Genomic DNA, 14,210 nt, shown 5'->3' with positions numbered 1-14,210 from the left:
CCAGTTCTCCATATCACTGGAGCTGCGCCCTGAACGCGTTATCTTTGAATGGGATACGGCAAATTTGTAGATGTAACTCGGCTGTGTTGAAGACAGACGATCCGCGGATTTTCTCGTTTTAAAGAAAACAACAAAACAACAAACAAACAAACAAAAAGAAGCGAGGACGAAAAAAAAAAAAAAAAAGGCGTCGTTTTAAACCAGCATTTGAAAACTTGCTGCTTCGGTTTGATGTGAGTTTTTTTTTTTTTTTTTTCGTTGTTGCTGTGAATCGACCGTAGCTTTTGTTTTTACGGTCTTTAACAAGTTAGTTGTTTTTTTTTTTCAACGTGACGTTAATTTATTTAAATGTTGTAGCTTTGCAGCCAGTTTCTCAACCTGAATCATTCAGCGACTTTTCAGTTGCTGAAACACTAAAAACAGAAAAACGGCTTATGCACTGAGGTAGCAGAGGAGGAGGAAAACCCCCCAAAAAACTCATAGAATATGGAGTCGACCAAAGCTGGTAAGTGTGCTTTAAAACACAATGTAAATGACAAATAGCTCCAGCTTGTTGTAATGGGATTAATATTGTGGCAACATCCCGCATTAGGTTAGCGAAATTAGGTTTTGTCAAAGTAGCACGACTAGCATGCTACAGGCACTTGTTTTGCTAGTTTTAACGGTCGTTATATTCGTGTGAGGCACTTTTAAATGTTAAAGGTAACAGTGTGTGTTGTTGTGTTAATGTTGAACTGGGTTAGGAGTGCCAGTGGGCTGTTGTTATTACCCAAGTAGTTGGCTTCAGCAGCACTGCAGTCGTCTCCCCTCACATGGATCCGTCAGTATAGCCATGTGCACCTGTGTTTACGCTTCCCGTGCGTCGCCGCTCATTGGCCGAGCTGCGCGGTGACGTCGACATTGCATAATTTCTCCCGGCGAGATGGCGTGGGGTCTCGCCGCGAATACACGTGAGGCGTCTCATAGCAGCGAGCGGTGACCCAGTTTTTCCCCGGGAAAGAACATGCTTTGCTCCACGTGGGGGCGTGTTGAGAAAAAAGAAAAAGAAGAAAAGAAAAGAAAAGAAAAGAAAAAAAACGCCTTAGGTTATAGTGCATTCAAGACCCACGGGATACACAATACTCTTTGTATATTATGTCGCGTTTTTCATTGTCTTTTATTCTGAAAATATATTTCCGGAAATGACAGTTTTAATGCAATTTAACATTGTTCAGTCACTGAAAAGTAAAAAGACAGCGACTTGGTTAAATGGGGCTTTTAACTGGGTCACAACTGATGACTAAATTCTTTTCATGTGTCACATTTGCTGTTAAAAAATATGTATTGGTACAGACATATTTTCTCCCTTTTATTATATAAGTACTTCCTTGTGTTAATAGCCATTATTTGTTTTAAAAAAAAATCATCATAAAAATAAAATAATAAAATATAAGTAGTGCGTTATCTGCTGACTTGATGAGAAACACATCAGTTGTATCAGTACATGCACCGACTGATTGGATAAAATCGACCCATTTAGAATATGATTTGCAACGAGATCCATTTGTCATGGAGCGTGTATGTAATGAACGGCTGCAGGGACGGGCCAGACTACCTACTACACACACCCTTGTGAAGCTGACATTATGTAATGGCTGTTACCTAATCACTGAGAATGGCAGGGGAAGACATCAGGTCAGCCTGTGTTGAGGGGGAAAAAACGGCTCAGCTGCAGCAGCAGACTGTCTGCTCGCTTCCTACTGGCTGAGGGAGCTGTTGTCGTATTATGATCTGCCCTCTTTATGTTAAGCTCGCTGGTAGTTAGGGTTACATTTAATTTCAAGGAAAGGAAACAGCATGGCGTTTAGCATGAGTACAACCGAACAAACAAAGGATTAACTCGTCACGGTGCTGAGAGCAGAACTGAAAGAAAGAAAGAAAAAAAAAAAAATCAAAAGTCAAAAAATCCATATAAAACCAGCATTTAGTTAATACAGCTCCCAGTACTTTGCAGCCCTCATCCCCAAACCCAATCATTTCTACTGAGGACATTCAAATGTATAGTAATAATACTCAAACAGGAGGAAGTAGTCCGTTTGTTAGGGACTATTTTCAGATGCGGATTAATCCACATTTGGTGCTTTAGTGAGTATTTGATAATAGAGCTGTATGGCACAGAGGAATAAGAGACATTAAGCACAGGGGCACTGTTGGTTAGTGAAATATAGATTCACCAAGTTATACACATCACCATATAAACGTGATCTTTTCCAGCACAAAGCTCTGCACAGTGCGGAGTGCCGCTGCAGTGCCCGTCATCATGGCCCATTTTTTTCTCTGCCTTTTTTCACCAGGAGGCGTAATAGCCTATATCAGCTCATCCAGCTCTTCCTCCAGCCCGGAGTCCTGTCACAGCGACTCCTCCAACGGCAGCTACCAGTCGTCCTCCCCGCCCCACGGCTCCTCACCCAGCCACCGCCAGCTGGGTCAGACGGCTGACCCCACACTCCTTGCCGGTGGCCAAAACCTTCCAGGGACCCAGAAAACCGGCCGCTCCTCCTCCTCTGCAAAATGTGGCATCACAAGTAAGACCACTCTTTTTATGTGTTTTCAATTACTAAGTGAATTGATCTTGTCAGTGTTCCTAGCTGGGAAACTTCTCATTATTGATCAAACCTTTCATGTAACCAGTCAGTAAATGGGAGAATGCTAATTTTAGGAAGTTTCCAGTTAAAGACTGAAGCAGCTCGAGTTGGAAAAGGTCTTACAGGAAAAACAATTGTGTAAATTTTATTGGAGGAAACTAAAATATAACTCAAAATTAACAAAAAACTTCCATATAATTGACATTGTTGATCAATTTTTTAAGCAAACCAATATTCTGTTGGTGTCATAGCTTCCAGCTAGCTGGTTTCAGCTAATTTCAGTGTATAATGAAAATCGAACCTGAATGCATAAACACTGTCATGACTCACTGCACCTCTTCCAACTTCCTGCTATGTTATAATGTCATTAGCCCAAGTCCCTGCAATGATCATTTCCTTGTTTTGTTTGTTTTTAATTTATTTAGTTAAATTTTAAATTTTGTTGTGATTGTAACTGTGAGAATGTGTTTCTGTATCAATCAGAAATCAACGGCCTGGTGCTGCTGTGTAAGGTGTGTGGCGACGTGGCCTCCGGATTCCACTATGGTGTCCACGCCTGTGAGGGCTGCAAGGTGAGGGCACCTCTCTGAACCAACCCCCTAACCCCAGGCCCCCACCCCCCTCCTCCCACACACACACACACACACACACACACACTCTGCAAACATGCTGCAGACACTGAATCCGATTCATTTTCACTGCGACACAGAAATGTGACTTTGGACCGGAGTTGAAGTGGGTCACTGCAGACAGAGCCATCTGCACGGCTACAACCTCAGACTCTGTGAAACTAGTCCACTCTCCCCATATTTATATATCGGCTGCCCCTCATACTTCACGTTGCTGTGTGGCCTAGTTAACTGTGGGGAGCAGTGCACAGCGACAAACACACCACAGTGCGCCTTAGAGCAGGAACAGAGACACACACACACACACACACAGACATGTTTCAGCCTGAAATGCAACATAAAGATGGTAGAATTGAAATAAATTCTATATTGACCTGTTCCTCTCTCATACGTGCTCGTCTCTCTGATGTGTGTGTGACCTTCGGCTTCACACTGTACTGCTTGTCTCTGTGAAACACGCAGGGCTTCTTCAGGAGGAGCATCCAACAGAACATCCAGTATAAGAAGTGCCTTAAGAACGAGAGCTGCCCCATCATGAGGATCAACAGGAACCGCTGCCAGCAGTGCCGCTTCAAGAAATGCCTGCTGGTGGGGATGTCCAGAGACTGTGAGTATCTGCTGTAATTACTAGACCCTTTTTTTTTTTTTTTTTTAGAAGACGTCACGCTGCCTTTTCTTGTTTACACTGAACTAAAACGAGCCGCAGTACATTTCAAAATCTGAGGCGTGACGTGGAACACAACGGCGTCTGCGTCCTGTCCCGTCATGCCGCCTCCCCCTTTTACACAGATGTCCGCTGCCGACATTAAGGCGCAACAACATTAACCCCACCCCCGATCCCGTGTTCAAAGCTTTGTAAAGAACAGTGAGGCGGGGGGGCGATTCCAGCTCTTCAAGTCACTTTAAGGCTTAAGGCTTATTTTTAATATATTTATTTATACATAACGCACAGTATTACCTGTGCTGGAGACACGTAGCATCATGGGTAAATTACTTAAGATTGTAATCTGCCCTCAGCTTGATACCTTGTCATCAAGAACACAGCTGATATGTTACATTATGCAAGTTTACAACTACAGATATTTCTCAAATTGTTTATTATTTAACACACTCACACACTCTGAATGTGTGTAAAGGATTACTCCAAAAGACCCAAATTGTTCCAAATTAAATCAATGAATAAGACATTATGAAATGAATAAATGCACACAAACTCTATTACTTAAACATGAAATTTTGAAATAATCCAAAACAGTTTTAAAACTCAAATCAATATTATTAAAAATATTTCAAATCATTGGGCTGAGTTCTAAAAAAGAAAAATACAGTATTGGATTATTTCATAATGAAATGGTTTTTATAATGAATTTGTTTGTATCTATTGATTGATGAATATATTTATAATGTTATATTTGTTTGATATCTATGTGGGGACATGCAGAGACTCTTGTGGTGGATGTTTGTTACATTCCTGCTTGGTAAATGCTGATGCCTTTCAAATCCCTTGCCCAGTTTGTAACGCAGACTTTCTCTCATAAATTTTTAGTCTCCAAAACCAAGCCGAGATAACCCTGATGACATCACAGTGATGTCATCAGGGTTATTTTTCAGAGGAGTTCCCCTCAAGTCTAGTGTCCCCTCTTTGTTTACATGACGCTTCTGATCACCTGAAGCAAACTGCCTCAGCTGAGTGTGAGGGAGTGGGTGAATTAGTGGGTGGGATTTCTGCATTGCACTGCATCACATTACTGGTTACTGTTAAACTGATCATGCAACACTGTAAAAATCATAAACAGAATAATACAAGTGAATCCCCTCTTCACTGTTCAGCTGTGCGTTTTGGCCGAATCCCTAAGCGGGAGAAACAGCGCATGCTGCTGGAGATGCAGAGTGCTATGAACAACATGATGAACAACAGCCAGCTGCACAGCCAGCTGCACAGCAGCCAGACGCTACCTATCACCAAACCACTGCCAGCCAGCACCGCAGAACCTACCTCCGAGGACGCTGGCTCCGCCCCCTCCTGCTCTCCATCCTCCTCACCGTGCTCCAGCCAATCCGACTCCAGCTCGGACCCTGAGCCCACCGTGACGATGGACACCAGCCCCAGCTCGGCCTCACCCAGTGCGTCCGACAGCGGGGAAGAGGAGGTGATCGGCTCGGTGACCAGGGCCCACCAGGAGACCTTCATGTACAACCAGGAGCGGAGCAGCCTGTCAGCTGAGGCCCCAGCCGCCACCGCCACCACCATGGGGCCCCTGAACACCGGCTCTGATCAAAACACCACTAACCTCTGGAAAGAAGAGCGGCAGGACGCCTGGAACCACCACAACAACATGGTCACCATGGCAGCGCAGGGCCCCTCCTCCGGCCTGGGTCCTCAGACCCCAGAGGGCAACACCCCCAACCACTGCCCTTTCAAACTGTCCAGGAGCACTGGCAACCACTGTCCAGCCTACGCACACGGAGCTTTCAGAGCTGCAGCTACAGAGGGCCCGGCCAGCGGAGCCTACAGTGGGCACCAGTGGAGAGAAGGCAAAAGGATGCACCTGGTGAGATATAAAGAAAGAAGCATTTATTATTATAAATAAATCTTTAAACACAGAGCCAATTCAACATGCTTGAATCACGGAATTAAAACGTATTAAAATACCATTTAAAAGTCAGTGAGAAGGAAAAATAAAATGACTGAAAATACGGTTAGCTTCATTAAAATAAAATGCGTTCTAGTGCAAGTTCAGGGCAGAAAGAAATGGCCATAATATCGAAACCAGTAGCTTTTCATTAAGGTTTGATGAGTTCATAACACTGTGAATCAGCTGCAGCTGTGTCGTGGCTTTGTTAGAGAACCGTGTTAAAACACCATTACAGCGCCGCAGCCTCTGAAAGATAATTGGATTTCTAGGACTTCGGTCATAAATACTTACGTTTGCATTCACTAATTTTTTTCTTTTTCTTTTTTCGGCCACCTGCGGGCAGCGAAATGACCTGATGACATCTGACATATTACAAATTGGCAAAAAATTGTCTGCAAGCATCTGCCTGCATTAGGATGTAGTTGTGTGTGTGGCCTCTCCACCAGCTTCTGAGAAACATGTCTGGCTCTTTAGCTGCTTAAACACTCACACAGTGTTCAACAGCTAGTCTCTAATTTTATCCGCCTGCTGTTTGGTGCTGAGCACTCGGCGTACGACAGGATTATTGGAGCTTTGTCGCCTTCTCTGGCTGAAAAAAGGGGTTGATGAGAACTGAGAGTATTCAGTAGAATTCAGTAGAAATGTGTAAATTGGTAATTGGTTAATTGGTTTTTAATTGGTAATCTTTTAAGCCCAAAACAACATCCTTATCCTGAATTCTTTCCATTAAAACTGACTCAAAGAGAATGTGATTTTTAGTGGGGATAATTAGACAGATTTTTAGGCTTTATAAACCTTGAGCCTTGGACAACAGACACTATTATTTTTAGTAAAAGCCAGAGAACAACCTGAAACACTGTGTCAGCTTCACCCTCATTCATTCAAGGTTAAAAGCAGACAGTTTTATATTCCTGTCCCATCCTTCCTGTCCGCAGGTTTGTCCGATGAACACTTCTCCTCACGTGGACCCTCAGAAATCTGGCCATGAGGTGTGGGAGGAGTTCTCCCACAGCTTCACCCCCGCCGTCAGGGAGGTGGTGGAGTTTGCCAAGAAGATCCCAGGCTTCAGAGATCTGTCCCAGCACGACCAGGTCAGCCTGCTGAAGGCTGGCACCTTTGAGGTACACCACATATTTTACTTGGCCATGTGCCATGGATATTTCTCTTGTTTTTATATAAAGCTCAGAATCTAGCAGCAGCAGTTGTACCCGGACTAACAGAGCGGCAATGGTGTTCTGCAGGTGTTGGTGGTTCGTTTTGCGTCTCTCTTTGATGTGAAGGACCGCACCGTGACCTTTCTGGGTGGGAAGAAATACAGCGTGGACACTCTGAGGGCCATGGGGGCCAGCGACCTCCTCAACTCCATGTTTGACTTCAGTGAGAAGCTCATCAACCTGGGCCTCAGCGAGGAGGAGATGAGCCTCTTCACTGCCGTGGTTCTGGTGTCTGCAGGTGGGTTTTTATGATGTTTCTCCTCCTGCTTTTTTTCTTCATGGTTAAAGTACAACACTACACACACACACCTTTCAGAAACATGCTTTACTGTACATTTATTAGTGTATTCTAGCAAGAATTTTGAAGGCGAACACCAGAACACCTGAACTATCTATGAAACTGAGGATTTTGTTTGTTGTTGTGGAAACAAAAACAGATAAAAACTCAAATGTGTCTGACTGACTGAGTGACCAAGTTAGGCAAGTTAAGCCAATTGGCCAGCCATTGTTGGAGTTTCCCCATTGGTCATGTTGTCGTGCCAACAGAAGTGGTGTTAACGAACCCCTTAAGTGACTTAGCGACCTAGCAACAAATCTAGCAACTTTTTGGACAAACCTTAGTGACTTTCCGTAGAAGAGAGTCGTCAGTGTTCCCTCCGCAGACACGTCTATGCTGACCGCACGGCAGCTGACGTGAAGTGAGCTTGATCATTTTACAAGTAAATACAGCTGAAATCACTGCTCAGCTGTTGTTTTTAATTTGTGTGTTTTGTGATTTTTGTCAGATGACATCGTGGTTATAAAATCAGGATTTTAGCAGCAGCTTAGAAAAGGTCTGGAAGTTAACATGGAGACATTAACAATAATGACCTACTTTTGTTCCTCTCCTCCAAACTGTAATCTGTTCATCAGCCTGACGCTAACCTCTGCAACCCATTCTTCCAGATCGTTCTGGCATTGAGAACGTGAACTCAGTGGAGGCCCTGCAGGAAACGCTGATCCGTGCCCTGCGGAGCCTCATCACCAAGAACCACCCCAACGAGTCGGCCATCTTCACCAAGCTGCTGCTCAAACTGCCTGACCTGCGCTCGCTCAACAATATGCACTCTGAGCAGCTGCTGGCCTTCAAGGTCCATTCCTGAAGTTTCCTCCAGTACTTGACTCCCAGACACAAACTGGATCGGCCCGTGACCGAACCCGGAGGCCACCAGCTGGAGACCACCAGCTCCGCAACACCTCCCACCCACCTACCCACCCCCCCCACGACCACACCTGCACCTCCACACTTCTCCCTCGGGGCTTTTGGTTCTGTTCCTTCTGTCTATAAATTGAACTATGGCTCAAAGCTGACATTTAAAGGGGAGGGGAGGGATTGACCATAAAATGTTATTGTACTGTACTGTAGGGCGTAACTGCCTGTGTGATGGTAATGCATACATACAGACACATTGATTGATGTACATGTTTCCTGTGTTTGTGTGTAGCATACTGTACGTTTGCGACTGTACAAACGTTAGAAGCACTTTTCTGTATAGTGTAGCCTGGTATTTTTGCATTCATAGTGCAATATGTGACTTGCTTTTTGATTTGAGCTGTATAGTGAGGAGTCAAGAAACTTGTGTACATTGTTCAGTGGCACACATTAATTAGGGGGATGTTGTAAACATAAAGAAAAAAATAAACTGGGATACTGATTGACTTGAGGTAAAATCCTCTTCCAGCAGACGACAATGAGAGGAATGTGGACGTGAAGCTGCTAAAAGTCGCAGCTCCTCAGTTTGGACAAATCAAAGAATGTTGTTTTAATTTGAACGATTTTGAGAAGCAAAAGAGGACAAGGTCTTATTTTTAAGCTTTTTCATGCAGTTCAGTCGCACTGTGCTGCGATTCTGTCAAGTTACAGGTTATTTTTTCTAAATTATTCGGGGCATTGTGACAAATCAAAGGTATCGGTGTCACTCTATTGCTTTGGGAGACAAGGTTTCTACACATGGAGCAGTGAAAATGGAGAAACACTGAACCAATGAAATCAGATTCTGGACTTTCAGCATCTTCTCTTCTCTTATAGATCTATTATTTTTTTCCTTGAAGAAAAAAAAAAAAAAAACCTCTCTGAGATTGTAGTGTCTGCTGTCCTACTTGTCCTGGTTCATGTTGAGTTTCCTAGTCAGACACTTGATGTTGCTGTTGGACACTGGATGGCAGGGAAAACTTGTCTCGCTGTCACCAGCAACTCCCCCCACCTGCTTGAATAAACTTTGTTTCTGTTTTACAAAACTGTACAGACTTTAGCTGAGTGTAGTTAAACTGCATAAGTAGGACTATTCCACTTAAAATATGACTGTAATATCACTAATGTGATTGTAGTTTAAAGAAATAAGCTGAGTCGAGGTGACATCTGAGTTGCTGGTGTTCAGATATTTTTGCCATCTTTTTTTTTGTTCCGATGTTGAATTCAGAACATCTGGCCTTTAATATCCAGAGCTTCTGTCATTGTGTTAACATGGCTGAAATGTGGTTCTGTTCTCCTCTGTGAAAGGATTGCAGTATGCATAGATTTCTATATAAATATATACATACTATCATACATACATAACTGTATAGATGAATATATCTATATAAATAAATTTTATAAATGCAGTTCATGCTGTGACGTGGTTATGTAATGTGTCTCGTTGACTTTGAATGAAGCAGAAACAGTTCATCACACGATGTGTTGAATTACCTGAGATTTAGGTCTAAAAACTTTTTGCAAGAAAAGTATCTTTAACATTTTATGATTTTAAAAGTCTTCAAAGATACCAAATTTGACAGACAATGTATAGAATAATGATCAGAAACTATAGGGATTTAAGTTAAGCAGAAAATCTGAGTGCTTTTATGTTGCACACTTAAAATTCTTCAGTAAAGTAAGTTTGATTTCCGAGGAGTCTGTTGACTTTGTTGTTAAATCAGACTTTTTGTCTATTGAGTTTGGCACCAAAGAGACCAGAGAGGATTCAAAAAGAAGACAAACAAAATAGCACTAAAACTACTGTTGATCTTCTATCAAACATCACATTACTACTATGACTTCTTCATGCGTTACTATATAATGACTTTTTATGCCTTACTATACCATGATGTTTTTTCTATATTTTTTGCTTTACTATATTTTGACGTTTTTGACTTTTTTATGACTTAATACACTGACACTTTTTTTTGCCTTACTATTCGATGACTTTTCATACCTTATTATACTATGACTTTTTTTTTGCCTTACTATACTATGACTTTTTTATGCCTTACTGTACTATGAATTTTTTTCCTTACTATGAGTTTCTTTATCTTACTACACTATGACATTTTTGATGACGTTTTTATACCTTACTATACTATGACTTTTTTATGCCTTATTATGCTATGAATTTTTATGCCTTACTATACTATGACATTTTTGACGTTTTTATGACTTACTATACTATACAGTAAGGCATAAAACGTCAAAAAAGTCATAGTATAGTAAGGCATAAAAATATGGAAAAAACGTAATTATTTATTAAGGCATAAAAATGTGAAAAAACATAATAGTATAGTAAAGTATAAAAACGTCATAGTACAGTATGGCATAAAACATCAAAAAAGTCATAGTATAGTAAAGCATAAAATATCAAAAAATGTCATAGTAAGGTATAAAAATTTCATAGTATAGTAAGGCATAAAAATGTAAAAAAAACATCATAGCATAGTGAGACATAAAATGTCATAAAAGGTCATAGTATAGCAAGGCCTAAAAACGTTATAGTATAGTATGGTATAAAAATTTCAAAAAACATCATAGTATAGTAAGGCATAAAAATGTCAAAAAACATCATAGTATAGTAAGGTATAAAAATGTCATAGTATAGTAAGGCATAAAACGTTATATTATAGTAAGGCATAAAACATCAAAAAACATCATAGTATAGTGAGACATAAAATGTCATAAAAGGTCATAGTCTAGTAAGGCATAAAAATATAGAAAAAACGTAATTGTTTATTACGGCATAAAAATGTCAAAAAAAACATCATAGTATAGTAAGGTATAAAAATGTCATAGTATAGTAAGGCATAAAACGTTATATTATAGTAAGGCATAAAACATCAAAAAATGTCATTGTTTATTAAGGCATACAACATCATAGTATAGTAAGGCATAAAACATCAAAAAATGTCATTGTTTATTAAGGCATAAAAACGTAAAAAAAACATCATAGCATAGTGAGACATAAAATGTCATAAAAGGTCATAGTATAGCAAGGCATAAAAACATTATAGTAAAGTATGGTATAAAAATTTCAAAAAACATCATAGTATAGTAAAGCATAAAAACATCATAGTATAGTATAGTATAAAAATGTTAAAAAAACATCATAGTATAGTAAGGTATAAAAATTTCGTAGTACAGTAAGGCATAAAATGTCAAAAAAAAATCATAGTACAGTGAGACATAAAATTTCATAAAACGTCATAGTACAGTACGGCATAGAACATCAAAAAAGTCATAGTATAGTAAAGCATAAAATATCAAAAAAAGTTATAGTATAGTAAGGCATAAAAATGTCAAAAAAACATCATAGTATAGTGAGACATAAAATGTCATAAAAGGTCATAGTATAGCAAGGCATAAAACGTTATAGTATAGTAAGGCATAAAACATCAAAAAACATCATAGTATAGTAAGACATAAAATCGTCAAAAAAACATCATAGTATAGTGAGATATAAAATGTGATAAAAGGTCATAGTATAGCAAGGCATAAAACTTTATAGTATCGTGAGGCATAAAACTTAAAAAAATGTCATAGTATAGTAAGGCATGAAAATATAGGAAAAACGTAATTGTTTATTAAGGCATAAAAATGTCAAAAAACATCATAGTATAGTAAGGTATAAAAATGTCATATTATAACAAGGCAAAAAAACGTCATAGTATATTAAGGCATAAAACATCAAAAAACATCATAGTATAGTAAGACATAAAATGTCATAAAACGTCATAGTATAGTAAGGCATAAAACGTTATAGTAAAGTAATGCATAAAACATCAAAAAAAGTCATAGTATAGTAAAGCATAAAAATATCAAAAAATGTTATAGTATAGTAAGGCATAAAAATATTAAAAAACGTCATTGTTTATTAAGGTATAAAAATGTAATAGTACAGAAAGGCATAAAACGTCAAAACAAAGTCATAGTATAGTAAAGCATAAAACATCAAAAAACATCATAGTATAGTAAGGCATACAACATCAAAAAACGTCATTGTTTATTAAGGCATAAAAATGTCAAAAAACGTCATAGTATAGTAAGGCATAAAACGTTATAGTATAGTAAGGCATAAAAACATTTAAAAAATACAGTAAGGCATAAAACGTCAAAAAACATCATAGTATAGTAAGGCATAAAACGTTATAGTATAGTAAGGCATAAAACGTTATAGTATAGTAAGGCATAAAACGTTATAGTATAGTAAGGCATAAAACGTTATAGTATAGTAAGGCATAAAACGTTATAGTATAGTAAGGCATAAAACGTTATAGTATAGTAAGGCATAAAACGTTATAGTATAGTAAGGCATAAAACGTTATAGTATAGTAAGGCATAAAACGTTATAGTATAGTAAGGCATAAAACGTTATAGTATAGTAAGGCATAAAACGTTATAGTATAGTAAGGCATAAAACGTTATAGTATAGTAAGGCATAAAACGTTATAGTATAGTAAGGCATAAAACGTTATAGTATAGTAAGGCATAAAACGTTATAGTATAGTAAGGCATAAAACGTTATAGTATAGTAAGGCATAAAACGTTATAGTATAGTAAGGCATAAAACGTTATAGTATAGTAAGGCATAAAACGTTATAGTATAGTAAGGCATAAAACGTTATAGTATAGTAAGGCATAAAACGTTATAGTATAGTAAGGCATAAAACGTTATAGTATAGTAAGGCATAAAACGTTATAGTATAGTAAGGCATAAAACGTTATAGTATAGTAAGGCATAAAACGTTATAGTATAGTAAGGCATAAAACGTTATAGTATAGTAAGGCATAAAACGTTATAGTATAGTAAGGCATAAAACGTTATAGTATAGTAAGGCATAAAACGTTATAGTATAGTAAGGCATAAAACGTTATAGTATAGTAAGGCATAAAACGTTATAGTATAGTAAGGCATAAAACGTTATAGTATAGTAAGGCATAAAACGTTATAGTATAGTAAGGCATAAAACGTTATAGTATAGTAAGGCATAAAACGTTATAGTATAGTAAGGCATAAAACGTTATAGTATAGTAAGGCATAAAACGTTATAGTATAGTAAGGCATAAAACGTTATAGTATAGTAAGGCATAAAACGTTATAGTATAGTAAGGCATAAAACGTTATAGTATAGTAAGGCATAAAACGTTATAGTATAGTAAGGCATAAAACGTTATAGTATAGTAAGGCATAAAACGTTATAGTATAGTAAGGCATAAAACGTTATAGTATAGTAAGGCATAAAACGTTATAGTATAGTAAGGCATAAAACGTTATAGTATAGTAAGGCATAAAACGTTATAGTATAGTAAGGCATAAAACGTTATAGTATAGTAAGGCATAAAACGTTATAGTATAGTAAGGCATAAAACGTTATAGTATAGTAAGGCATAAAACGTTATAGTATAGTAAGGCATAAAACGTTATAGTATAGTAAGGCATAAAACGTTATAGTATAGTAAGGCATAAAACGTTATAGTATAGTAAGGCATAAAACGTTATAGTATAGTAAGGCATAAAACGTTATAGTATAGTAAGGCATAAAACGTTATAGTATAGTAAGGCATAAAACGTTATAGTATAGTAAGGCATAAAACGTTATAGTATAGTAAGGCATAAAACGTTATAGTATAGTAAGGCATAAAACGTTATAGTATAGTAAGGCATAAAACGTTATAGTATAGTAAGGCATAAAACGTTATAGTATAGTAAGGCATAAAACGTTATAGTATAGTAAGGCATAAAACGTTATAGTATAGTAAGGCATAAAACGTTATAGTATAGTAAGGCATAAAATGTCAAAAAATGTCATAGTATAGCAAGGTAT

General features: G+C 38.3%; 1 protein-coding gene across 1 annotated transcript; it reads left to right on the top strand.

Moving 5' to 3' along the window:
* LOC111230507 (nuclear receptor subfamily 1 group D member 2-like) lies at positions 1-9,737 on the top strand. Its single transcript, XM_022757260.1, has 8 exons — positions 1-505; positions 2,334-2,564; positions 3,108-3,196; positions 3,716-3,860; positions 5,084-5,805; positions 6,825-7,010; positions 7,131-7,341; positions 8,049-9,737. Exons 1-8 carry the CDS (start codon positions 487-489, stop codon positions 8,243-8,245), a joined length of 1,800 nt encoding a protein of 599 aa, XP_022612981.1. The 5' UTR covers positions 1-486; the 3' UTR covers positions 8,246-9,737.
* Positions 9,738-14,210: the final 4,473 nt, after the last annotated feature.

This window comes from Seriola dumerili, unplaced genomic scaffold (assembly GCF_002260705.1).
Source record: "Seriola dumerili isolate Sdu_G_001 unplaced genomic scaffold, Sdu_1.0 BDQW01000273.1, whole genome shotgun sequence".
In the NCBI taxonomy this organism is placed as follows: domain Eukaryota; kingdom Metazoa; phylum Chordata; class Actinopteri; order Carangiformes; family Carangidae; genus Seriola; species Seriola dumerili.
This window is presented reverse-complemented; position numbering and strand designations above follow the sequence as displayed.